The following is a 22554-nucleotide window of genomic DNA, read 5'->3' on the forward strand; positions in this document are numbered from 1 at the left end:
GCTTATGAATACGTCGTAAGCATTGAATAATCATATTCTCGGTAGTGTTCTGGCATGTTGATTCCTTTGGCTTGTATGTTGGGTGTTCACAGCAGATTGCTTATTCTCTACTTAGTGAGTAATTGTGCACCGTTTATTCCACTTACAAAGCGGCCTTGCACCAGGACTCCTTTATCGAGAACATTTTAAATCCAATATGAGAACGACATCCTTGAATGAAGCCGGCCGAGGACCAGTTCAGTTCAGTTGTTGGCCTTTGCAAGGCATTATGAACGAGTGGCTGACTGCCTCTTCTTTAATGGTATTACCAGAACACAGTTTATATTGGGAGCGAGTAGTAGTGGTTTCGTATTATTATTTTACGGTTTCGCTTAATAATGTAAAAGAGCTTTCTTTAAGATTCTTAAAAGAAAATATACCACCCTAAAGAAAGTACTGGTAAGAATGCAGCTCGCTCCGAGGCTAATAATAAACAACCATCTCATCCTGAGCACATGCCACTGGAGATTGGCCCCGACTCCCCTCCCAGGCTCCCCAGCCACTCCTGCTCGTTCCCTTTATATCCTCCTCGCCTTAGTCGTCCACCGGCTCCTCGGTAGGCTCGATGAAGTCCTCATCCTTATCGGGTGAAACCATCGCAGCCGCATTTCTTTTTGCGGCGGTGGTTTTCGCGGCGGTAGTCTTCGCGGTCATTGTGGCCTTCGTGATACTGGTGGAAGCTGCCGACCGCTCGCCATGAGCTAGGCGACGACGGCGCAGACGGCTCAGGGGCGGTGGTCTCCGGGTGGTCTCTTCCTTCCAAGACCCAGCCGGCCTTGGATATCGCAGCTGTAGGTCGTAACTCGTCGTCCCAGTATGCGTCAAAATGCCTTCTCCAACGATCGCATGGCTTAACCCACACAGTAATCTTCTTGAGGGAAGGGATACTCTCGAGGTACGAGTGGAGCCGAAGAAAGGCGTCTAAGACCTGATCGATCCCTCCTGACTGAAGGTTGCTACCGCGGAGTCCGACATCGTCGAACTCGATCTCCTCGATATGCGGAAAGTGCTGAACCAGAAGACTAACCATGCCAAAGGTGTCGTCGTGGCTGCCGGGGTGCGGGGGCTCCTGCTACGGCTCCGGCTCTGGCTCCGGCTCGGGTTCAGCGGGCTGGGCGGGCGCTGCAGACGTAATGGCGGCGGCAGCAGCTTCCCCCGCGAAGGTAACGTTGCCCTGCCCCTTGGCGACGACAGCCAAGGACGAGGGCCGCATCAGCAGCGGGCAGAAAAGAGCGTAACGGTATGGCAAATGAATCTGATTGTGTGCATGGGAAGATGAACTTCCGTAAAACAATCTGTGTCTCTAGCTAGAAAATACGCGTTGATGCGTCGACCCCTCCTCCACAATTATGGGTCCTTTTCTCGACCAATGCAAAGATAAGAACGCTCCCGCGTTCCAAACGGAAGAGAGTCCGTATTTACTAGCGTCCAGCGTGCGCATTGCTGTCCGTTCTCACAGCTGTCAAAATGAAATGTGGCCGCGTCTCTTGCGGAATCGTAATTGTACAAGCTCGTTTTCCCAAGGTCTTCCAGTCTCGGCCGCCGCCTCGCTAGAGTGGCTCAATGCGTCTAGAATAGCGTTATGCCAGTGACAGTACGAGCGTTTTTTCGTCTAGATGGCGTTTATGCTAGTGGAAGTACGGGCGTTGGGGTTAACCACCCTACATCCCTCCACTGTCATAATATGACTGGTGAACACTCCAACTGAGTAACTAGCGGGCCTAGGGAGATGAAATTCGACAATATCGTCGTGATCATTCCTCCTGTCAATCTGGTTCTAGGTATATAGGTCTAGGAGTCATCGTCACTTGTCCCTCCGTAGAGGTCGCGAAACAACAATGAACTCCCACCCTCGCGAGTTGAACACGTTCCACAGAACCGCCTTGGAAGGTACTCTCAGGGAGCGTGTGGATATCCTGGGCAACACCCCCGTCGAATAGAATAACTTGTGTGTCGGCCGGTTAGACCAATAAGCGAAACAGCACTGCACGAAGTCGTAGGAGCACAATTCGTACTTGCGGGAGTATCGAAAACGTTCTGGATGAGGGTTTGGCGCTGCAAAATACAGGTCGTTCTGGGTGGCGCCAGACAAGCTGACGAGTTGGATTGCGTCGGGCCTGCGTGAAAACGTCGTCGTAGCCATTCCACTCGATGGCATCAGAATGGGCGGCCAACACGAGGATGGAAATGCAAGGACAAGCCGCGCCGAACTCATTGCTGTCTGCCAATCTGGGCAGTAAATTGAAGAAATGAGAGCCTTGTGCGGATCGCAGAAGGTTGCCCGCAGTTGATCCCGTATCATCGTAAGTCAAGCAATATCGGCAGTCAACTCGCGAACTAAGGCCTTGAGCTGATCCATGGTGTCAACTAGGCGGGTAAAAGGAGCAGCCACAGTGGATGCAGCGGCAGCCATTGGAGCAATCGACCGCAGAAGCAGATTGCCAGTTACTATAAGTAAGTATCCGTCAGTTCAAGTCTCGACTGGGTGCCACTCCCTTCTTCGACTTGCTGTGTGTTCGTAACTTCTTCTGTCCTTCGGGGCCGTTGACCGCATCATTTGGCCTTGGAGACGAGTAGTGCTGTTGTTGCTGCTGATAATGCCTGGTTTAGGTGGTGGCTCGAATGAAGGCATCCTTCTAGTCCTTGGCTGTCTCGAATGCAGCAGGGTCCGTGGTGTCATCGAGGATTGGGAGACTGTTTAGCGTTAGTGAAGACACATTGCATTGCAAGTAAAATGAAGTTGCCCGGGGCTTATAGTCACTATGATTGAGGACGGTGGAAGGTGTAATATTAGGAGCCACCACGCTGAAGCGAATGCAGGTGCTAAAATGGGAAGGGGCGTAGTCAGAAGAAATGGAAAGAGCAACTAGATCAAGAGGCAATGGCACTGGTCCAGAGAGAGCCTTACTCGTTTCATTAAGATCAAGTTTGTTTTGTTCACTTTCTCGATGTTGCCTGTCTATTTCCCCCAAAACGATAATTCAGATCACTTCATTACTAGAAGAAAACTTGAGAAATACGAACTCACATTTCTTTTCCTTGGCTTTGCCCTTCTGTGCACCTGCTTGGCCTTCTTGCACCATTGAGTCACTGCAAATGGACGGGGCGTAATAACCCATCATGGCGACAGAGGGAAGATTGATGAACTTGTGAGTTTAATGGAGTGATTTTCTCAACAATCAGAAGTGCTCCAACAGTATTGGGTATACCTCAGAATATTCTGAGATCAATTAACCAAATCTGAACTGACCCGATGATGTTTTTTAGATTACGACGACAACATGATCACAACAACAACAACGACAATAACGACAACGACGGTGGCGACGATGGCGACAACGACGACGATGACAACAACAACAACGACAGCAACAGCGACGACCGATATGATAACTATCGTCATAGTGGTGGCCGCGACGGTTCTAGCTACCGTCACTCGACCGGGCCTATACAGCGCCCCGCAAGGCACAGCCTAACCCAGGCGGCTTCAATTTATTGTATTTCCTCAGAGCATCAACGGGCTCCGATATTTAAGTAGCCGTGGGATGCACAAAGGCTGGCTCGCCAGTATCACGACAAAGCAGATCGATGATTGGAACTAGTGGCTCGATTATTTGTCGTACTTGGGCTTTCTCATACGAAGACGTGCCCCGCCCCGCCCACCAGCCCGGCGTACGACCTGGTGTTCAAAGTAAACCAAGAGGACTGGTGCAAAGGGCAAAGCGGTGAGGACAGTGAGAACAGACGATTCATCTGCAAACTGGAGGACTTTTACACGGTAGACTGCGAGGACGGCTTGTTGATAGAATGGGAGGGCGGCAGCTCGGTTTGCTATTTTGCGAGCGATCATATCCAGAGCGAAGGGCTCTTCCACTTCGTAGACACCAAGCAGTCAATCAAGAACCATCCTGCCCACTGTTCTACCAAGCTTAAGCACTTTCAGGCCATGGGCGTGATCTTTCTCCTCACGTAGCCAGCAGAGAAAAGGTCGCCGGCGGGCTGCTCGAGGACGACATGGGCATTGGCAAGACGTTATAGGTGCTGGCGACGTTCGTGGTCTGTCAATTCCTGCTCGCGATGTGGGACGACCACCGCAAGGGTATCGAAAACTATCGACACCAACCCATCGAGCCAGAGCCAGAGCAGGAGTCCGGGACCACCGCCGCCTCCGCCTGCACCTCCTCCTGTGCCGCCGCCGCCGCCTATCCCATGGCAAGCAGTCGGCAGCGTCGATCAGCAGCCCCAGCAGCTCCAGCACTAGCACCACCAACAACACCGAGGAACCTGTACTTCACGTACTTCCGATACCTTGCGGCCTTGGTCTTGATTGTTGCTTCATGTGTCAATCTCTCGACATCGGTTCCGTCTCGCCAACGTGGTCGCGGCGCGCAAGCAGCAACTGTGTCAAGGCCAACGCCCTGCACGCGGCTTTCGACCGGGAGAAGGCTCCAGATGTACACCTGCAATATAATTATTTGTACACCCCAGGGAGGAGCAAAGGTCGGCGCAGCGACCAAAGTGTTTATATAAGGCTCGGTGCTTCACCTTGGGATCAATCTCTTGCGCCTTCTACCACCCCGCTGCCGCTTCCCACAGCCATCGTGAGACCTCCTCGTGAATCCTCGTTTCGGCACACCCGGCTCTAAACTCCAAGGACCATTGACGTTGACTTCGGGTACTTGATGAACAGAGACCCGGAAAACCTTGCCCTGGACGCGGAGATACTGTTAAACCATTGAGAAGTCAAATATTCATACGTTGTGGAGGAGGGGGGAGATGTCCTGTCCGAAGTGAAATTTGCGCTACTCAAGCTCTTCGCGCGAGGCGCCGGGAGCTACGCCTAGGCGATGAAAGGTTTAATAACTTTTAGTTGTTGTTTGAATTAGCTGGGGGAGGCTCTGTATATCGAAGCGGTATATGAAGTATTGGTCGAGTTACAGACTCTTTGTGTGGTGCACGATTTCGAGCAGAGAGCTTTGCTATAGACACTCCGGCTTGGCGCTTGGCGCTTATGAGTAGCTTGCCCGTCTGTACACAAGTTGCGCGAGAGAATATGACAGTAACGCGCAGCTGTCACAGTACCTACATCTCCACACTGCGTTACAACCCGCACCACATTGTCTGCAGGCTCCCGCCAAGACAGTAACTTGCCCCTCAAAGCCCTAACCCCTTGCTTCCCTGGGCATGCACTCAAGTGTCATGTTGGTTGACCCAACTCAAGATCGGCAAACATCATGCGCATCCTTCACGTTTCTAAAAATCTTGAAAAGGTCGAAGAGCTCACGCATCAATTTCTAGCCCTGCTCTTGTCAGTAGCATCCTTCACCCCACATCCCGTTGCTCCAGTCACTCATCCTGATCACGCCGCTCTCAGCAAGCCAAACCAATCCGCCCTAGTGCCAGAATGGATTTCACTGATGTTGCCATCGTTGGTGGAGGGCCAGCCGGTCTGACTGCAGCCAACACGCTGGCTCGTCAGCTTCATACAGCTGTTGTCTACGACAATGGGCTTGTATCGCAATGTGGGTGTTAAGCACATGCACATGGTCTTGACCTGGGACCACAAGGACCCCGAAGACTATCGCGCCGCAGCCAGGAAGTATATCTTGGACAACTATTCGACCATCCAGTTCGTTCCCTCCTCGGTCAGCAAGATCGAGAAGAAGTCGGACTCCCACTTCGAGGTACACGACAGCAACGGTGAAGTCAAGAAGTTCCGCAAGCTCATACTTGCTATTGGGTCATCCAACATCTATCCCCAGATCCAGGGATACGAGAAGCTCTGGAAGAAACGAATGTAAGGACCACTCAACACAAGAGTGCTACGCGCGATATAAGCTGACACACATGCCCTCCAATACGCTTCCACTGTCTCTTCTGCCACGGCTATGAAGACCGAGGCGGTGCGTCTTCCGGAGTGTTGGCCGTTGGACCCGTGGGAGGTGCTCTGGCCGCAAACATGGCCCAGAATGCGGCACAGCTTACCGACAAGGTCACGCTGTACAGCAACGGCGATGACGCTATGACGGCCGAGGTCAAGGCCGCGGCCAGTGTGCTGATTCCGTCCAAGTTCAGCGTCGAGGCGCGCGAGATCAAGCAGCTGACGGGCAACGACTCGGACAGCTCCGTCACCGTCGAGTTCGAGGACGGGACCACCAAGGTCGAGAAGTTCCTGGTGCACAACCCCGAGACCGTCGCGTCCGGGCCCTTCGTAGGCCAACTGGGGCTCGAGACTACTCCTGGCGGCGACATCAAAGCCGACTACCCCTTCTGGGGCACCAACGTCCCGGGGTCTACACGGTCGGTGATTGCAGCACACCCTACAAAGTGACCCCGAGCTCTATCACCAGTGGCTGCAATGCCGCGGTCGCTGTCTGTGCTGAGCTGCAGGCTGCCAAGTATGCGCAGTCCTCGCTATGAGCCGTTGGCATCGGGTGGGAAGCGTTGGGGAGTGGAGCTTCCCCGGCAATATGAACAAACCAATATTAAAAGGGGTAGTTTAGCTACATTGTACGTACAGGCAGAAAACTGGGTTTATGGGCGATATATCCTGGAAGAATGAACTGAATTTTACGCTTTGCATATGTAACCTGTTACGGTTATTCTGTGGTTGTGTATTGAACTCCATGGCTTTGATGGTTGCCTCTTGTCTGGAAGTTTCTGAGAGGTCGGGTTCCCCGCTCACCTCTCGCCCCCATTCACACCACCCCAGATACTCAAATTGGCAGGGAGAATAGCCAATAACCAGCCACAAGCATAGTGTGGATATCAGGCGTGAAGAGACATCCGGGGCGGTTTGGGGTAAGACGGGTGACTGTGCATTTTCGGCTAATCTGCCCTCTGGTCTCGGGCCGTGATGAATGTCGATCGATACATTTGGCCAAGGTACCAAGAATGCCGAGCTCCCTTCCTTGCCGCTTGGGAATAATTCCCTTCAGCCGACAAGCACGTCAGCGTAACCCCAAACGATAATTAACATCCCTGACAACACATTGATCGTCAGGTGAACCCCAGGAATACGCGCACGCCATTGGTGCGTTGGTTGCAATGGTGCTGATCTGCCAAGGATAACACAGCCTCCTTGCTTCCAGGAGTATCGATCATACAAGCCAAATGATCTAACTCTTGCAACGGGAGATTGACTTAGTTGTAATAACTGAGAGCCAACTGACCACCACACGCAAGAATCCCATATGAACACGGGAGAGTGATCTCCCGGGCTTCATACCCCGAGGCGGCTCCTCATGGTTTCCATCTCGTGCCTTGGCCCTCTTCTTATCCACTCTTGACCGCCTCTTCTCCGTGCTTCTGAGTCAACTCTACCATCAACACGCCGGGTATATCATCGTGGAGTCGCTAGCAAGGTCAGTGGTTACTTGACTGCTTTAAAACGTCCACCATGGCAGAGCAACACTACTACCAGACTGGCGGGCATCCGGGAGCAAGGGGCTGACTTAGTATGGCCTCCTAGCTGTTTACATGGTTGAGTATCGACCCTCTCCTTAGCTAGCATGTTTGTTTGGCGCTACAGTCGTATGGAGCATGTAGATTGGGTAGGGTTCTGCAACAACAGGCGGGTGGTATTAACGGTGCTGGTCTAAGAAGAAATGAACAGAGGGCGCTGCAGGGGCTACTGGGGCTGCCCGGGACAATATCAATGCCAATTTCTGTCAACCGAAGATTACATACAATCCTAATAGCGTGCAGGCAGAGAAAAAAATAAATTAATAAATCGTAAATTCATCTTCTCTTCCTGCTACCACTTCATCTTCATCAGCTACGTCATTAGAAGAAGGGGCTTCTCCCCTCTACGCTTCGCGCGGGGAGGTCGATCGGATCGCCTGTGATTGAACCGGCACCGAGCTCAGGGCCGTTATCATTATCGTCATCAAAGCCAGCTCCTGCCGGGTTGGGGGCATCATAACTCAGTCCCGGTCCGATCGTCGAACGGCAACGAGCGCCATCGCTATTTATGGGGGCTCTGTCGACGGCTGTTGCGCCGGCTCTTCGTGCCTCGGTATACTCTCTTCTTCCACAGCATTGTTCGACGAATGAAGCGCACCATCCCTCAGTGCCAGTCTCTCCCGCAATCTCAGGTAATAGTCCACAGGCCCCCGTCGTCTTCTCTTGGATTCACGCTTGATGTCTCTTCCCTCTTCGGAGATCGACCGCTTTTCTCTCTTGATATCATTGTCGATCATTCTCATCTTTCGGCGCTGAGGGACGATGGGACTTGGATGTATCAGTCTACTATGATGTCCTTGACGGCATAACCAGCTAACGGCATGAGGGATGTTCTGCACCAAGGCACAGGCGGCGAATGATCATAGACCGTCGCTGTGTGGCTTGGCTTCCCTCTTCGCCACCAAGGATCCCTTGGAGGCGAGCTTGCTCTCCGATGCAGAGCGCCAACTCGAGTCCAGTCTGACCCTCTTCCCCAATCAATTCAACAATCTCTCTCACCCAAGAAATAGCTCTCAGTGTATCGTCCTGAGTCGGCGATTCCATCTGGTAGTAATAGTCCAGACAGTCCCGAAGATCCCTCATTCGGCCGCGTCCGTCGTTGGAGGGGACATGAAAGGCACTGGCCACGGAGCAGATATCGCAATCGCAGGCAAAGTTCTAATTTGCCAACCGCTGCTGGCGCTGGTCCGGGTCCAGGTAGATGTTGTCATGGAGGTAGTTAATTGTCACCTCCTCATTCGGCTGGATGTCCCGGAGGGCGTGGAGTGTGACCAGACTGGTCTCGTGATTGTAATAAACGTATGTGTTAGGCACACAACTATAGAAAAAAAGTCAGATGAAATTCGCAACAGGTGGTTCTGGTCATTGATGTGATGTTTGCTTACTCATGGTTGATCGCAGCGGCGGCGGGCGACAGGAAACAGCCAGTTCCAGCTCCTTCGACGCTGTTCAGCTGGACGATTTGCTCAAGTCGAGCAGTGGCAACTGAGAGCTGGTCACGGTCGTGTCCGGCAGGTAGGACAGGGACCATGTCAACTGATCCGGCGAACAAGCGGGTGAAGAGCGCTTGGGCGGGGAGGGGCAAGAGTGGGAACTCTTCGTCAATGTCGTTGACCATATCTTGTTGGGTCTCGCCTACTAGGAACGGCACTTCTGACATGACCTTGAGACCCTTTGAGAGCTTGCGCGAAGCGAAGAGGCCAAGGCCTCGCTCCGGCAACTCGCAAGCGTGAATGTCGACGTTGGCATTGACGGGATGCGACATTATTGGCAACGTATAGAGCGAAGGAAGAAAGCAAGTCGCAATAGCGACATATTAATCAATGGTGGCAAGAAAGAGCAGAGGTTGGGTAGGAAGGTTGTGGTAACAGCTGAGACGTCCCACTTGAAGTGCTGAGGAAAAATTCTGAAGTAGAGCAAAGATTGGAACAAGTTAGAAGAGAAGCTCATTATTGAATACAAAAGGATTGTGAACGACCAATAAGCCAAATGCACTTCCAAGTTATAATTTGGGACAGAAATTAGGCACTTGAATTGGTGGTGCCTTTCACGCCGGCCTCCTAACTGATACGACACGGAGCAGACATTTTGACAACACCGTGGACTGAGAAAGTCTGGACTATATTACATTTTGTGTCGAAATTCCTGACTGCTTGAAATCACTCTAGGTGGCTTCTGTTTATAAGAGGTTATGTATAGTGATCCATGATGGGTGAGATATCACCAGCTTATAAGTCCTTACGGATAACATGGAAACATGGTTGCTCCAGTGTGCGAGTCAGATAGGTAAACTTCATATGGGTGACAAGACGTTTCCCGACGCCAAGGGGGGATTTTTTGTGCATCTGCTGGCTGATTGACAATGGAGGACGATTTCTTTGGAGATGAGTCTCGGACCGAAACAACGCCATTGAGGACAATTTCTCGTGCCTCAAAGTCTTGGAAGGACCAGTTTACCACCGGCCTACGGAGAGCATTCCATTGTGGCTCCTAATTCTCTGAATCGAAGCATTTGGGAACTTCTTCAAGCGGCTAGGAAAAAGAAGCCCAAGTAAAAGCGCCAGAAATCCTAGATGTCCGGAGACAGTAACTTGAATGAGAGCCACAGCTCTTCAACGACTATGACTCAATCGTGCAAGCGCTACCTCCTCTTGTGCACTATAACTGAGCATAGCAGCAGGCAATCAGCTTGCCTAATATCAAATGCAGACGAGTTTGCTAACACACATTGGGGTTGTTGTGAACATGTCCATGTGATTCATACAGCTAGGCTTGGAGACCAGAAGCTCTGGAAACGACAACCATAAAACCTGGGCGCATTGTCTATCTAGCTATCACAAGTAAACATATTGTGATGTGACGTTCTTTATGGCTGTCTGCCACGTGGAAGGTGAGACATAGGGATCTTCTGTCTCGGCCTTATTCAGGGGCTGCTAGACTAGGACCATCTCCGAATGGGATGTTTGTTCAGAAACAAGAGACATCTCACAATAACGAACCAAAACTCTGGGTTCGATCGTAGCCTATTTTGGATCAGTGCTGTTCGGTATCAGCCTAGTATGATTCCCGATCCCATTCCTGGCGATACATTAATGGAGGATTGACCAATTCTGCCCTTCCTGAGAATCACCTGCTCTAGCGAAGCATATGGCATGCAGAAAGACCACAGAAAACCAAATATCTAAGCTTTGGTTAATCAGAACACACAATCTTAGGATATGATGATTCAACATCCATAGCTTATAATGCTAAGATTCGTTGCTATAGAGATCGCAGCATGTCCTCATTCGCCGCCAGCGCAATATCATGTCGGTTACCATGATCGACTGAGCTATAAGTAGGGTGCGGAATGCCTCCAAGTAGTAGATCTTGATTTGCATCATCCATCATCGTCATTCGCTTCACTCTCATTTCAGTCGCTCTCCCCAGTCACTCATTACCAACTAACCTCCCGTTCTAGAAAACATCCATTGACGGCTCTTCTAATACACCCATACCATGTATACCCTCCTCGCCCTACAAGGGCTTCTGCCCCTCTCCGCCCTCGCCGCACCCGTCGGCGACGGCATCATGGAACGTTGGAAGCCCCGCGTGGCTGAAGAAGCTCCAGGATGGCATGTTCCTCAAGAAGGACGAGCTGTTCTGCAAGGCCAATGTGGCCATCATCAAGGCTCTGCTCGAGGAGTCCGGTGGCACGAACTACTGTTCCGATGTGCTAAATCTACCGGCTACGACCACGACGGAGTGAGTCATTTCATCGTGCATACGAGGTTTGAAAATACTGACTGACTGCATACATACTCAAGAACGGCTACCATATACGTCACACCGTCGGCTCTGTCGAGGGGAGTGTTACCCGTCATCACGGATCCAGCTGTCTCGGTTGATCCGGCTACATCCACCAAGCCGGCTGATCCAGCCACCACGTCGTCATCGGAGGATCCAGCAACGAGCTCTAGTGCAGCTGTCCCTGTTGAGACATCCTCTGCGCCCATGAGCTCTATGACGAGCACCACGACAATGATGGAGACCATCAACGTCGATGTGACTGTCACCGTTCCAGTCGTCCAGGTAAGTTGAGCCGCGACGATTGACGTCTCCCATCCACCTCATATTCGAATTACTCCTGATGCTGACCGCAACCGCACCGCTCAGACCGAGACGACCACAACCAACATCAATTCGCAGACACTCCTCACCTGCCTCAGCACCGCCATTACCGCCCAGGAGGCGAACGCCTCTGCCGGAGCCGGCACCGGCATCGGCGTATCCGCGGCCCTCGACCTGCCGCCGCACCCTACGGTCCCCGCCGACGCGCCCCTCTTCCCCTTCGGGATCGGCAATCGCGCCAGCGACCCCAAGTGCGGCCCCAAGCCCGCCTGCGTCCCGGACGTCTGGGGCGACGCCGACATCCAGGAGGCCTGCAAGTGCCGCGCACTGCCGCCGCCGGCCTGCACGACGAAGGTGACGGCGGTGGACCTGCCGGTCGTCGGGGCCGTTGGATGTCTAGCTGGCGGCAAGAGCAGCGGCGGTAACGGCGCCAAAAGCGGCCTGGGTGGTCTCGCTGGTGGTCTGGGCGGTGGTGTCCTGGGCGGAATGCTCCGACGCATCAACGGCGATAACGACGAGCGGTGCGCAACCGTAACCGCGACCGTAACCGCGGCCAACACCGTGACCGCGACGAGCGTGCCGACGAGCACCAAGGTCGAGACGGCGCACGCGACGGCGACGAGCATCGTGCCCAACGGCCTCGCGTACAAGAGCTACACGCACCCGTTCGACGCGACCGACCCCTCCAACGCTAACCCCTTCACGTCCACCTTCTTCAAGAAGCGCACGCCCGCGGCCCAGGGCGTGCTCGGCGGCCTCTCGTTCGCGACGCCGATCTGGCCCTCGCAGGAGGGGTTTACGGCGACGAGCGGTGGCCGCATCGCGATCCCGGGGCTCGATTCGGGCGATATTGAGAACGCGCTTGACACGGCGATTATGGTTCAGGCGTTCTTCATCGCGACCATGACGGGCGAGTACACGTTCGCGTCGCCAGGGGGCAAGATTGACAACTGGTAAGCCAAATCCAAATCCTCATCACCCTCCCCCCGCCTTCTCCACCCCCCTTCGTTCCTCTGTCCAGCAAGAAAAGGAACAAGCAAGCTGACACAAGTCACACACCCACACAGGGGCATGCTCTGGCTAGGCGAGTCCGCCTACTGCGACTGAGACGACGCCAACGCCGCCTTCCTCGCGAGCCGGACCGCGTCCGGCGGCGCCGCGCGGAGCTACCTGAGCATCCGGCTGCCCGACGGCACGGTGGTGGACGAGGGCGACATGAGCGCCTACTTCGTGCGGAGCTGCGACGAGGGGGTCTTCGTGTAAAACGAAACGGTCTTTTGCTGTAGTGTCTTTGTCACGCACTAAACACTCTATCTTATGGCCTACTGTACTGGCTCATTCTTTTTTGACGACTTCATGACCAACCAACCAATTAGTACTACTTTTAATAGCTTAATTATGCATTCCCCTTCCGTAGGGAGGTTGTGGAGCGTGGGAGAGGCGGATGGGGGAAGAAGACTTCTGACTACACGTTTGATATTATACTCAATCAATTGCAAGCTTCTTAATACAACTTGGTTATTCCATTAGGCCAATGTGCGAACATATGGTATATAGCGACAGTGATGGGCGGCACTTCGAGATAGAGGGCGCTCGATGTTCGAATCCCTGCTTTGGAAAGTGGTCGTGAAGGTGGGACAGCCAACCGGGAACGAGAAATTTCCTTGGGTTGGTAGCAACATCCATCGAATGAAGAAACAAACATCGCCGCGAAAGGTTCCGAGAATCGACCCTAGTCAAGGACAACCAACCAACTTCAAGCCAAACGGATATTCCCAGCCTTGCGTTCCTTCTCCGGAATGTCGGCCAGCGGATCCTTCTTATTGAATGCGTGCCTCGCCCGCTCAGCCCGAGTCCACTTGGTGATGTCGAGTTCTCTGCCGACAAACTTCGCCGACCTCTTCTTCAGCGATGCGAGCGTCTTCTTCCAGCCCCACCGGTCGGCCTTGGCCTGGCCCGACAGCGGCGCGATCTCGCCGCTCTCTTCCTCTTCCTCCAGCGCAGACACCAGCTCACCGGCGCCGAACAGGCCAGATGTCGCGAGGTCGATGCCGGCTTTCTTGGCGTAGGCGATCACGTTGGGCCGCCAGCTGAGTTCATCTTCCATCTCGTCCAAGTCAGCGGACCACTTGAGGTAGATGGCCATGACCAGGGGGAGATCCTTGATTGGTGAGTCGGCCTTCAGCAGGCCGGCCCTGTCCAGCTCATTCAGCGCGGTGAGGAACATGGTCCCAATAGCCCCCCAAGTTTCAGAGATGCGTTCGGCATCGTCGCAGCCTAGAAAAGGACACAGTCCTGTAAGTTCCTCTTCGAGGTCGTGGTGGTAGGAGCCATGATCTTACCCATCCAGGGGCCAAGCTGTACCACCATAAGCCAATGAGCCATGGCCGCGGTGACTGCCCACATGTGCTTGACCGTATCCTCGTCGCGCTCTTTCTTCTTGAAATGGCCGTCAAAAGCGACCATATGATGGGTGGGTTAGGTATTGTCAGCAGACACATCTTTACCGGTGAAGCATTTGCCCAGCAACGTACCATTCTCTCTATACATTCCTGCAATCCCCACCCAGCGAAGTCATCGTAGACGTACATGCCGAATGAGTCCGGGTCGCAGAAATCTGCAGCCTGCTGCCAATCGCACAACAGCTTCCACGTCTGCCAGAAGGCGAACCACTTGTGCTCGGGATGCTTGGCAATTGGCTCCTGGAGGAAGTCCCCCTCGAACTGCGCTTGGTAGAACTCGTCGCTCTCATCCTCGTCCGGGCTATCTTCGGCTTCGTTGGCCTCTTTCTCGAAGTCATGCGTAGGCCGTGGTAGAGTCAGATACTCGAAAGTTGCGTGTTTCTTACTGGCCTGCGATTGATTGATCTTTGACAGCGGATCGATTGGATAGGCAGCTAATATTTATTGTTGTGTCTCTCTGCAGGCTGCATCGATTCGCAGTTTTAGACCCCGCGTTGTTCTTCTGCCTCTTGTCGCTAGTACTCGACGACGCTTGGTTAGCGTCGGACTCGGACCGAGTGTACTTCTTTGGGCGGCATCTTGTACGCTTTCGGTGAGTGCTAGACGACCTTCTCAATGAATAAGGTAAAGTTCAGGACGAAATCTAACTCAACAGTCGATGGGCTCTCTTTCCAGCCTTTAACGGATTGCGTTTTGTTGACGTTGCCGATGTCATACCCCATGAATGAGTGCAACGCGTCGCATTTGAGAACCACTAAAATAGGACATACCCCTGCTGAACCTAATAGCGATCATCCAATTGACGCGGGAGCCGATGGACTTTTGGCGCAGTAGCCCTACGCACGGTACTTACAGGGCAGAGCGGTACGAACAACGGCCCAGACTCCCAACACCAGCAAGCGCATTAGCCCAATGCGACACCGAGTTATGCTCTCACATAAGGAACAGAGATGATAACCAAGAGCGAGCATGGTATGCGGTGAACGTAAGCAGGCAGATTACCCGTCTTCACATCTATTGTGTTGGTGCGAAGCGTGCGCAAAGCTCTGCTTCAGGGCACCCCCGCCTTGGAACGACTGAATGTGAGTTTGAGCTCCGAATATTATAGCATCAGATGGAAGCATCGTGATGTCACAAGACGAGCATCGAACCACCACCGATGCCCATGATTGGCCATTCACCACGCGCCTTGGAGGGAAAAAGCGTGTCGGCGACCGGGGGCATTCTGCGTACGCACCAGTTGTATCCTTGCATGCGGATGAAGAAAGCTGCTTTTGGCTGAAGCGATCCCATTCATTAGCTCCAACAAGACACAAGATGCTACCACGCAAGTTGAGGAATAGATCAGCAAGGCATAAGTATAAAACTGGCGAGTAAAAACGCCGTCGTCTTATCGTCATAATATATTACGGGTCGTCGTCGTCGAACACGACCGAGTCCCAGTTCCGCCTCTTCGCCGACCTATCGGTCTCACCCGCATCATGCCGATCCCGCTTCTCCGGGCTCGCGGCCCCATACTTGTCCGTGCCGCCACTTCCAAGGCTGCCGAAACCCAGCCCGTCCAGGTCGGAGTCCGAGTCTTGGTCTAGCAGCATGTCCAGATCGCGGTCCACGGCCGCTTGGTCTTGGTCGTCGGTATTCGGGTGCGCCTGCAGGTCCTCGCCATCGCCATGATGCGCGCCGGAAGATCCCAGCGGATCCGGGTCGTCAAGCAGGGCTTGAAAGGACTCGGTTTCTTGTTGGTGGTGATGGGAGTGGTGGACTTGCAGGTGGGAGTCGTACGAGCCGTCTGAGAGTGAGGTGTGCGTTACGTGTGGGCTCTGATGCGGCAGCATGATATGTGGCTGCTCGAACGTATGAAAGTGATGATGGTGATGATGATGGGCTTGCTGGTGAGGCGCTTGGGATATGATTTGAGGGTCTATTGGCTGGTAGAGAGCATGGGCGTCGCCATGAAGCCCGATTAGCGCCGACGCAGCCTGCGTGGCACGGTGGACTTGGGTCATGTGGTCATGGGTTTGATCTTGTAGCATCGGGCTGTGGGATTGCAGGACCGAGCTGTCATGAGCTTCCAGTGGGTGGACAGGATTCAGTAGCGAGGCGATGTCACCAGGATTCGCGTAGGGGTTTGCATTGGTATGAAGTGGGGCTATTGTGTGCTGGTCGATGACATCAATGCCAACTGTCTCATCCGGCGTCGGGAGTGTTGAGATGGCGACTGATTCTGGGGTCATATTGAGATCATCTAGGCTCGTACTGAGGACTCCCCTCCTCGCTGGAACTGAGGCAGGTGCCGACACTTTGCTTAGCTCCTTGCACTCAGGACAGAGTCTAATTACATCGGACACCATTTCCTTGATGCGACTCCAGTGGTATCGCTCAGCAATAGTGGCCGTGGTTTTGTTGATACCCGAGTGGCTCCCGCTCTCATGCATGCGCTTGGCTATGTCCATCTGCTGCGCAGGGTCGCTGATGACCTCCTTGCCCTTGAGCATGAGGACGTCATTGTCGAGGAGTTTATAGTGCGTCGCGGCACTACGCAGTCTACTTTTGTCGGCACGGTTAGATCCGTCTGGGTAGCGACCATGCTTGAGGTAGTATTTGATCTTGTCGAAACGGTCTTCACTCACCGGCCCCTCGGCGTCGTCTCCGACGAGGTCCCGACCGTAGATGATGGCATCCACCAGTCGGTCAGGGTAGGACTTCAGCCTGCCGCAGCCCTTAACACGGCCTATGCGCTTGAAGCCCAGGGCGTCCCAGATCTTGCATGATGCAACGTTGGTCTCGTACACGAGGTTGAAGACCGAGTAGGAGTACCCGAGCTTAGGGGCCCAGTCAAGGTAGCTCTCGCCCATCAGTCGGCCTACGCCACGGTTTCGCGAAGCGTCAGTGACCAAGAAGCCAGCGTTGCAAACATGACTGCTCCGCCCCGGATAGTTGGGCTTGATGTAGAAGCTTCCCAGGCATTCCTTGGACCAATCCTTTCCTTCGGTGACATCCTCCAGGCTGCTGATGTCGCCGAGGAGCATGATGCCTGCAAAGTTCTGAAACCAATAGGAAGAGAATTTCTCCAGAGGCATGGGGTCGATCATGGGGTAGGTATCGCCGCCTTCAACCTCCTTGGCAAGTTGGTCCGAAAGATACTTGAGCAACGTCTGTGGCACTTGGTCTTTGGACACGAATGGCACAATTGTAGCCACAGTTTGACGGTCTCGTAGCGTCACTTGACGAGGGCGGACGTCAGGGGGCAGGGTGGGATTGCTCGGGTCCGGATAAGGTAGAGCGCCAGAGACTCGATGGATGCTCGGGCTCTCTGGGTCATCCATGATAGCAGGCATAGTGTGTATATCTCGGCCGCGCCAGAGCCAACCAAGTCAACAAGACTGGAAGTCTGGGTCAGCAAGAGTCACACATATCTTGACAGCCCCTTCCAACAGAGGCGGGCAACAAGCCCAGTGGCCTGGCTCATAGTCGCTGCCATCTTGTGTGATGTGTAGCACAACTAGTTGCTCAGCTCCGCCGAGTCTTCTTCGCTGGCACGGCTCTTGAAAAACAACTTGGAAGCCCAATGTGCACACTTACTTTTTCTGAGAAATGTGGTACTAACGCAAGGCCCCTGAAAGCACGCTCATGTAATGTGGATGCAGCCGTCCAGTGCAAGGTTTCCTTGGTTATCTCCCCTGCTATTCTGAGATGTTCGTGGTGATGAATTGTGCGCAGTTTGCTTGACCTGACCAGACCGATGGCCGAAGGCCGAAGGAACCAGGCGGGCAAGCGGGGTAACCACTACACGCCCAGTAAGCCCAGCTGGCGGCCAGCTGAGTCAGGCCTTTGCGCCTGTTAGAGTCACAGTAACTTCTAGCGATAAGATAGCCAACCATCCGTAAATCGGAGGAAAGCGGCATGCGCCAGCAACACCCGACACATTCGTCAACATCCCGCAATGTCAACGGAGACATGCAACTTGATCCACTAGCAGGTGTCAGGTATTCAGTGTTTACTTCCGAACACTCCCAATCATTGGGCAGTCAGTAGGCATCACGTCTGCCCAACTTGATCGTCGTAATATCGTCCGTCCCCTTGACCGCGAAAGCATGGCACAAGGTAGGTCAATGGGGGGGGGTCAGTCCTTCTCTCGATACAGGCTTTGGGCTCGTCAATGCCAGTCAGGGCTGATCTATCCACCTGTTGACTGCTACGTGTGCTGCGCTCTATCTCCCTTGAAACTAACGACACCAACTGCTATCCTACTCAACGATACGGGAGAGTCACAAGAGCCGGCAACGCAATGGTGCTAAAGACTCGTCAGGCCCAGCCTCTCCGATGGATTGGAAACCGATGTGATGCTGGCGAGTGTTACTCACCCCTCAGTGTCCTTTCTCGGCAGCTTTTGAGCATGAAAGCCCTTGGCAATCAACTGAGTGCGTAGTTCCAGATGTTGGACACGCGAATGCGCCAGCTGGACAGCGTACTCAATGTACGATGCGGGGCCTCGTGGCATCGTCAGTTGACAGGGTGCCCCGCGCGATCGTGAGGCGTGCTTGCACTAACATCTTCTCGAAACAGGCACAAGTCTCCATATCCACGGCAGCTATGCGGGTTTACGACATATGAGCTAAGATTGATAAGAGGGAGGTGGAACAGACCGCCAGAATGCCCCTGCGCCATCGTGACACCATCAAGGTTGGGCTGGAAGAAGTGCGCCATTCGCGGGAGAACACGATGCGACCCTGGCGATCCCGACCCGACCCAATGATAACCAGTCCATCCGCGACCAAGATAGCGGTCTGGCGCGGTGTCCGAGACGAGGCTTGGCGGGTGGTCTGGTTTTCAAGGCGAGCATTCGCACACCTCAGGTGGGGCTCCATGGGATTTTTGGTGTCGCGTCCCGATATGGATATGCGCTTGCCCAGCGCTGCCCTGGAGGCGGTGGGGAACAGCAGCCACTCACAATCCCGCATCGAGATATACCCCGGCGGGTCAAATCCGGGAAATGCCCCACCGCCCACACGGGATAGGCAGCTTGGGTCTCTCTCCAACATGTATGCTGCACAGCTCCGCGCCATCACTGCATGCCCAAGTGGCGTACCGCGCTTGACCGCCTGGACAGCGGTCTGGACAGCATGGCAGAATCGGCATGTCGTCCAGCAATTGGATGTTTGTGATCTGCTTCCATGTTTAGAAGGACTGGCATAGACCATGGTTCTGGGCTGCCTCTGTTGCTGTTATAAGTTGGCGAGGAGACAGTCTCCCAGTTCCCCCTTTCTCTTATCATTCACATCTCACAGTTTGCACAACACTCCAACATCAGTCCAACATCTCTCCCTCAAGATCTTCTGATCTTTACTTTAAGCTTGTATATCCCTATGTACCTTGCTTGTACTTAAGCTTCATTTCACAATGGCTGCCGCAGTACTCAACCCCCTGTCCACCATCAACCCGAACGGCGGTATCCTTCCTGCCAGTGCTCTGACCCAGCACGTCCCTCGCCATGGCCGCAGCCGGGGCATGAGCATGAAGGGCAAGAGTGCCAAGGGACGAAACTACAGCATCGTCGAGGACTCGGACGTCACCGTCGCCAAGGCCATCTCCTTCCTCCTCAAGCGTGCCGTCAAGGCCGACGAGGCCGGTTCGGTTGACGAGGAGAATGACGAGAACGACTATCTTATAGCGGACGCCGAGGGCTGGGTCTCTGTTGCTGATCTTGTAAGTACTCTATATGCGTTTCGGTGTTCAATAAGGGACTACTATTGACAATACTGCCGTAGCTGCAACACCCCAACATGACGGAGCTCCTCGTCAACCTTGAAGACGTCCAGCAAGCTGCTGCCTCCACAAGGGCACGTTTTGCACTCCGCCAGAAGCCCGACACCGACGCCGAGCGGGCTGACAGCTACCAGGTCCGCCAGAACGGCAAGCGGACCAGCCTGCAAGCCCCCGTTCTGGAGGGCACCCCCCTGACCAAGGACTCGGCCAACCTCCCCGAGTACGCCGTCTACGAGACCACGTACCAAGCCTACCCCCTCATCCTCGCCTTCGGCAGCATCAAGCGCGCCGACGGCGCCACCCACTCCCCCTTCTCTGCGGCCAACGCCACCGACGCCGACGTCGGCATCTGGGTGCACCTGCGCACCGCCATGAAGCAGGCTCCCGAGATCACCTGGCAGTTCACCACCACGGGCGGCCTCGTGACGTCGGAGGCGGTGCCCCGGTGCCTCTGGAAGAAGGTCGTCGGCCGCCGCCAGGACGTCGGCCTCCTCCTCGAGGACGGCGAGGTCCGCAAGGAGGTCCCCACCTACCTGCGCGGCAAAGGCGGCAAGGGCAAGGCCAAGAGGGGCAAGGGTATGCTGCGACAGGAGGGTCAGGAGGGCCGCGTTGCTAGCGAGTCGTCCGACAGCAACAACGAGGAGGAGATGTGAAGGAAGGAAAGAAGGGAAGAAATTTGCACGATAGATAGACAGACACGAGACATGATGACGACTCATTAGAGCAGACGAACACCACATAGTGAGTGCCGAAAAACAAAAAGGCATCTGGCCACGGGGGCCGAAACATAAATAGAGATACCCGTTCGCGTTCTATACAGCTTCTCCCACAAACCTGTGACCATCACTCATGCCCCTCCCAAAGAAAGACATGGTGCAACAATGTGTTCCAATCACTATGTGTAAGCAAAAAAGGGTGTAAAAGAAAGTGGAGGCGAGATGCTCGTCACCCTCGCCGCCACAGTTTCCGGCCATAAGCTCCGTGATCTGGACTGAAATGTGTATGTGATAACCGCAGTCACCAGAGAAATAAATGGCAAAAAAACAATATATCAGTCGACTAATAGGTTGTGACAAGAGTGGGATTCGAACCCACGCCAGTTTCCTGACTACGATGTTGAGAAACAATTAGAAGATTGATATCCTGAACGTAGCGCCTTAGATCGCTCGGCCATCTTGCCCTTGTTTCCTTTCTCGACAGCTGAATACAAAATCTTTGCTTATTGACACAGGTATCGTGGACATCGCCGACTGTGCATTTTTTACATGTGAATATAGGATACAATGCAAACATACTTGAGAGTCTGGACAGAGTTTTCGAGAGCACATAGCGAATATTGATCGGGGGAAGAATGACAATCTGCAGTTATTAGAGTTATGCAATAGATTTGTTTATATTGGATACTATTTGGGGTGGTGGAAAGGGGACTTAAGCCAACTTGCATCCGTTCGAATCACCATTCTTGAATGGCAGAATGCACAAACAGCTGGCGGCAAGGTGATCATTATTCTCAGTCACGGACTGTCAGCCATCAGGCTTCCATGTAGCGAAGTTAAGGAAAACGCGAGTAATTACTATACAAACCTTTCCTTTGTGCCTGGCTTGGTAGAGTCGAGCCTGCTGGGCCTTGTAGCTCAGTGTGCAGATGAGAAGAGCAGTGCATATCTCAGTCACATGCCCCCCCCCCCCAAACAAAAGGATAGGTCAGTTTATTGGTTTTAGACCAGACACATTAGGATTCCCCTTTCAAAAAAGATAATCACTCAAGTTAATTCAATAATAGCGAGTCCGAGTAAAATTACTCCATCATTTTGTACTGCCTCTGACAATAATCAATCTGCCGTTAAACTTGCGTACGTACTTTTAAAACCCTGCAATCCGATCATACGACACCGTTTCCATTCTGTTGAATAGGCTTTCTGGTGCGTACGTACGCTGCGTAGGGGTTGAGACGGTGCTTATATTCTGTCTGTCTCCTCTATCTATTAACTGGCGGGAAGCCGCCAGCGCTCACCTTCTCGTACGAGGGGCTAATGATCCGTGCGTCGCACGCACGTGACGCCCTTTTCAAGAGGTGCTGGAAGCCCCTGGAGTAGCTGTTCTAACACTGGCAGTTTTTCTTTTTAAAGGGAAAATCCTCCTCCTTCCCCTTTACTCCTTACTTTTCGTTTACTTATTATATGGGCGAAGTTTCTTAATATACGTTTCTATTCGTATAATTAATTTATTCGTCGAGATAAACTATTTAAAGGCTTTATTTAAAGACTTTTTCGTAAAAGCGTCCGCCGGGTTATCTCGTCCGTCTATTTAATAGATCTTTATTATCTCCTTTTTCTTATATAACTCTCGAAATAATATAATATTAATTATTAATTATTTCTCGTTTATTATATTAAACTTTATTAAATATTTATATAAAAACTTTAAATTTATATAAAAAATTATTAAAATCTTTTAAAATTTTAAGCTCTATATAATCTTTTTAAACGTTATATTTAATACGATACCGCTATTAACGCCGGAAATTATTCCGTATAACTTATTAACGAGTACGTTTTAAATAACTTTTTTATATTTCGTTAAATTTTAATAAATAATATTATTTTAAATTTTAAATCGGTTTTTCATACGCTCGATCTCTTAGCCGAGCATAACAAAGTACCCGAGTTAAGAAGTTAAATCCTTATTATTTATAAACGAGCCGTCGGTAAAG

At 52.8% G+C, this 22554-nt stretch overlaps 14 protein-coding genes across 14 annotated transcripts; 8 read left to right on the plus strand and 6 right to left on the minus strand.

The window, feature by feature from the left end:
* Positions 1-619: 619 nt before the first annotated feature.
* PG994_012453 (uncharacterized protein) lies at positions 620-1069 on the minus strand (the record flags this gene model as incomplete). Its single annotated transcript, XM_066863862.1, has 1 exon — positions 620-1069. One exon carries the CDS (start codon positions 1067-1069, stop codon positions 620-622), a length of 450 nt encoding a protein of 149 aa, XP_066712972.1.
* A 1278-nt stretch (positions 1070-2347) lies between these two features.
* On the minus strand, positions 2348-3161 carry PG994_012454 (uncharacterized protein; the record flags this gene model as incomplete). The annotated part of the gene is made up of 2 exons (XM_066863863.1): positions 2348-2487; positions 3068-3161. The coding sequence occupies 2 exons, from the start codon at positions 3159-3161 to the stop codon at positions 2348-2350; spliced, it is 234 nt and encodes a 77-aa protein (XP_066712973.1).
* A 134-nt stretch (positions 3162-3295) lies between these two features.
* Positions 3296-3577, plus strand: PG994_012455 (uncharacterized protein; the record flags this gene model as incomplete). Its single annotated transcript, XM_066863864.1, has 1 exon — positions 3296-3577. One exon carries the CDS (start codon positions 3296-3298, stop codon positions 3575-3577), a length of 282 nt encoding a protein of 93 aa, XP_066712974.1.
* A 539-nt stretch (positions 3578-4116) lies between these two features.
* Positions 4117-4569, plus strand: PG994_012456 (uncharacterized protein; the record flags this gene model as incomplete). Its single annotated transcript, XM_066863865.1, has 1 exon — positions 4117-4569. One exon carries the CDS (start codon positions 4117-4119, stop codon positions 4567-4569), a length of 453 nt encoding a protein of 150 aa, XP_066712975.1.
* Positions 4570-5273: 704 nt separating this feature from the next.
* Positions 5274-5572, plus strand: PG994_012457 (thioredoxin reductase glit-like protein; the record flags this gene model as incomplete). Its single annotated transcript, XM_066863866.1, has 2 exons — positions 5274-5347; positions 5443-5572. The coding sequence occupies 2 exons, from the start codon at positions 5274-5276 to the stop codon at positions 5570-5572; spliced, it is 204 nt and encodes a 67-aa protein (XP_066712976.1).
* On the plus strand, positions 5544-5840 carry PG994_012458 (FAD/NAD(P)-binding domain-containing protein; the record flags this gene model as incomplete). Its single annotated transcript, XM_066863867.1, has 1 exon — positions 5544-5840. The coding sequence occupies one exon, from the start codon at positions 5544-5546 to the stop codon at positions 5838-5840; it is 297 nt and encodes a 98-aa protein (XP_066712977.1).
* Positions 5841-5998: 158 nt separating this feature from the next.
* PG994_012459 (uncharacterized protein) lies at positions 5999-6370 on the plus strand (the record flags this gene model as incomplete). Its single annotated transcript, XM_066863868.1, has 1 exon — positions 5999-6370. The coding sequence occupies one exon, from the start codon at positions 5999-6001 to the stop codon at positions 6368-6370; it is 372 nt and encodes a 123-aa protein (XP_066712978.1).
* A 1946-nt stretch (positions 6371-8316) lies between these two features.
* Positions 8317-9268, minus strand: PG994_012460 (SET domain-containing protein; the record flags this gene model as incomplete). The annotated part of the gene is made up of 3 exons (XM_066863869.1): positions 8317-8623; positions 8675-8821; positions 8889-9268. The coding sequence occupies 3 exons, from the start codon at positions 9266-9268 to the stop codon at positions 8317-8319; spliced, it is 834 nt and encodes a 277-aa protein (XP_066712979.1).
* A 1851-nt stretch (positions 9269-11119) lies between these two features.
* Positions 11120-12876, plus strand: PG994_012461 (Gleya adhesin domain protein; the record flags this gene model as incomplete). Its single annotated transcript, XM_066863870.1, has 4 exons — positions 11120-11247; positions 11310-11574; positions 11659-12566; positions 12750-12876. The coding sequence occupies 4 exons, from the start codon at positions 11120-11122 to the stop codon at positions 12874-12876; spliced, it is 1428 nt and encodes a 475-aa protein (XP_066712980.1).
* A 493-nt stretch (positions 12877-13369) lies between these two features.
* On the minus strand, positions 13370-14653 carry PG994_012462 (uncharacterized protein; the record flags this gene model as incomplete). The annotated part of the gene is made up of 4 exons (XM_066863871.1): positions 13370-13890; positions 13956-14049; positions 14148-14465; positions 14630-14653. 4 exons carry the CDS (start codon positions 14651-14653, stop codon positions 13370-13372), a joined length of 957 nt encoding a protein of 318 aa, XP_066712981.1.
* An 828-nt stretch (positions 14654-15481) lies between these two features.
* Positions 15482-17413, minus strand: PG994_012463 (putative SPT10-transcription regulatory protein; the record flags this gene model as incomplete). Its single annotated transcript, XM_066863872.1, has 1 exon — positions 15482-17413. One exon carries the CDS (start codon positions 17411-17413, stop codon positions 15482-15484), a length of 1932 nt encoding a protein of 643 aa, XP_066712982.1.
* A 345-nt stretch (positions 17414-17758) lies between these two features.
* Positions 17759-18576, minus strand: PG994_012464 (uncharacterized protein; the record flags this gene model as incomplete). Its single annotated transcript, XM_066863873.1, has 2 exons — positions 17759-17912; positions 18440-18576. 2 exons carry the CDS (start codon positions 18574-18576, stop codon positions 17759-17761), a joined length of 291 nt encoding a protein of 96 aa, XP_066712983.1.
* Positions 18577-18728: 152 nt separating this feature from the next.
* PG994_012465 (uncharacterized protein) lies at positions 18729-19271 on the plus strand (the record flags this gene model as incomplete). Its single annotated transcript, XM_066863874.1, has 1 exon — positions 18729-19271. One exon carries the CDS (start codon positions 18729-18731, stop codon positions 19269-19271), a length of 543 nt encoding a protein of 180 aa, XP_066712984.1.
* Positions 19272-19475: 204 nt separating this feature from the next.
* PG994_012466 (uncharacterized protein) lies at positions 19476-20494 on the plus strand (the record flags this gene model as incomplete). The annotated part of the gene is made up of 2 exons (XM_066863875.1): positions 19476-19781; positions 19844-20494. The coding sequence occupies 2 exons, from the start codon at positions 19476-19478 to the stop codon at positions 20492-20494; spliced, it is 957 nt and encodes a 318-aa protein (XP_066712985.1).
* Positions 20495-22554: the final 2060 nt, after the last annotated feature.

The sequence above is a fragment of the Apiospora phragmitis genome, assembly GCF_038363925.1.
Source record: "Apiospora phragmitis strain CBS 135458 chromosome Unknown utg000010l:1.0-9815664.0:1.0-9183399.0, whole genome shotgun sequence".
NCBI lineage: Eukaryota > Fungi > Ascomycota > Sordariomycetes > Amphisphaeriales > Apiosporaceae > Apiospora > Apiospora phragmitis.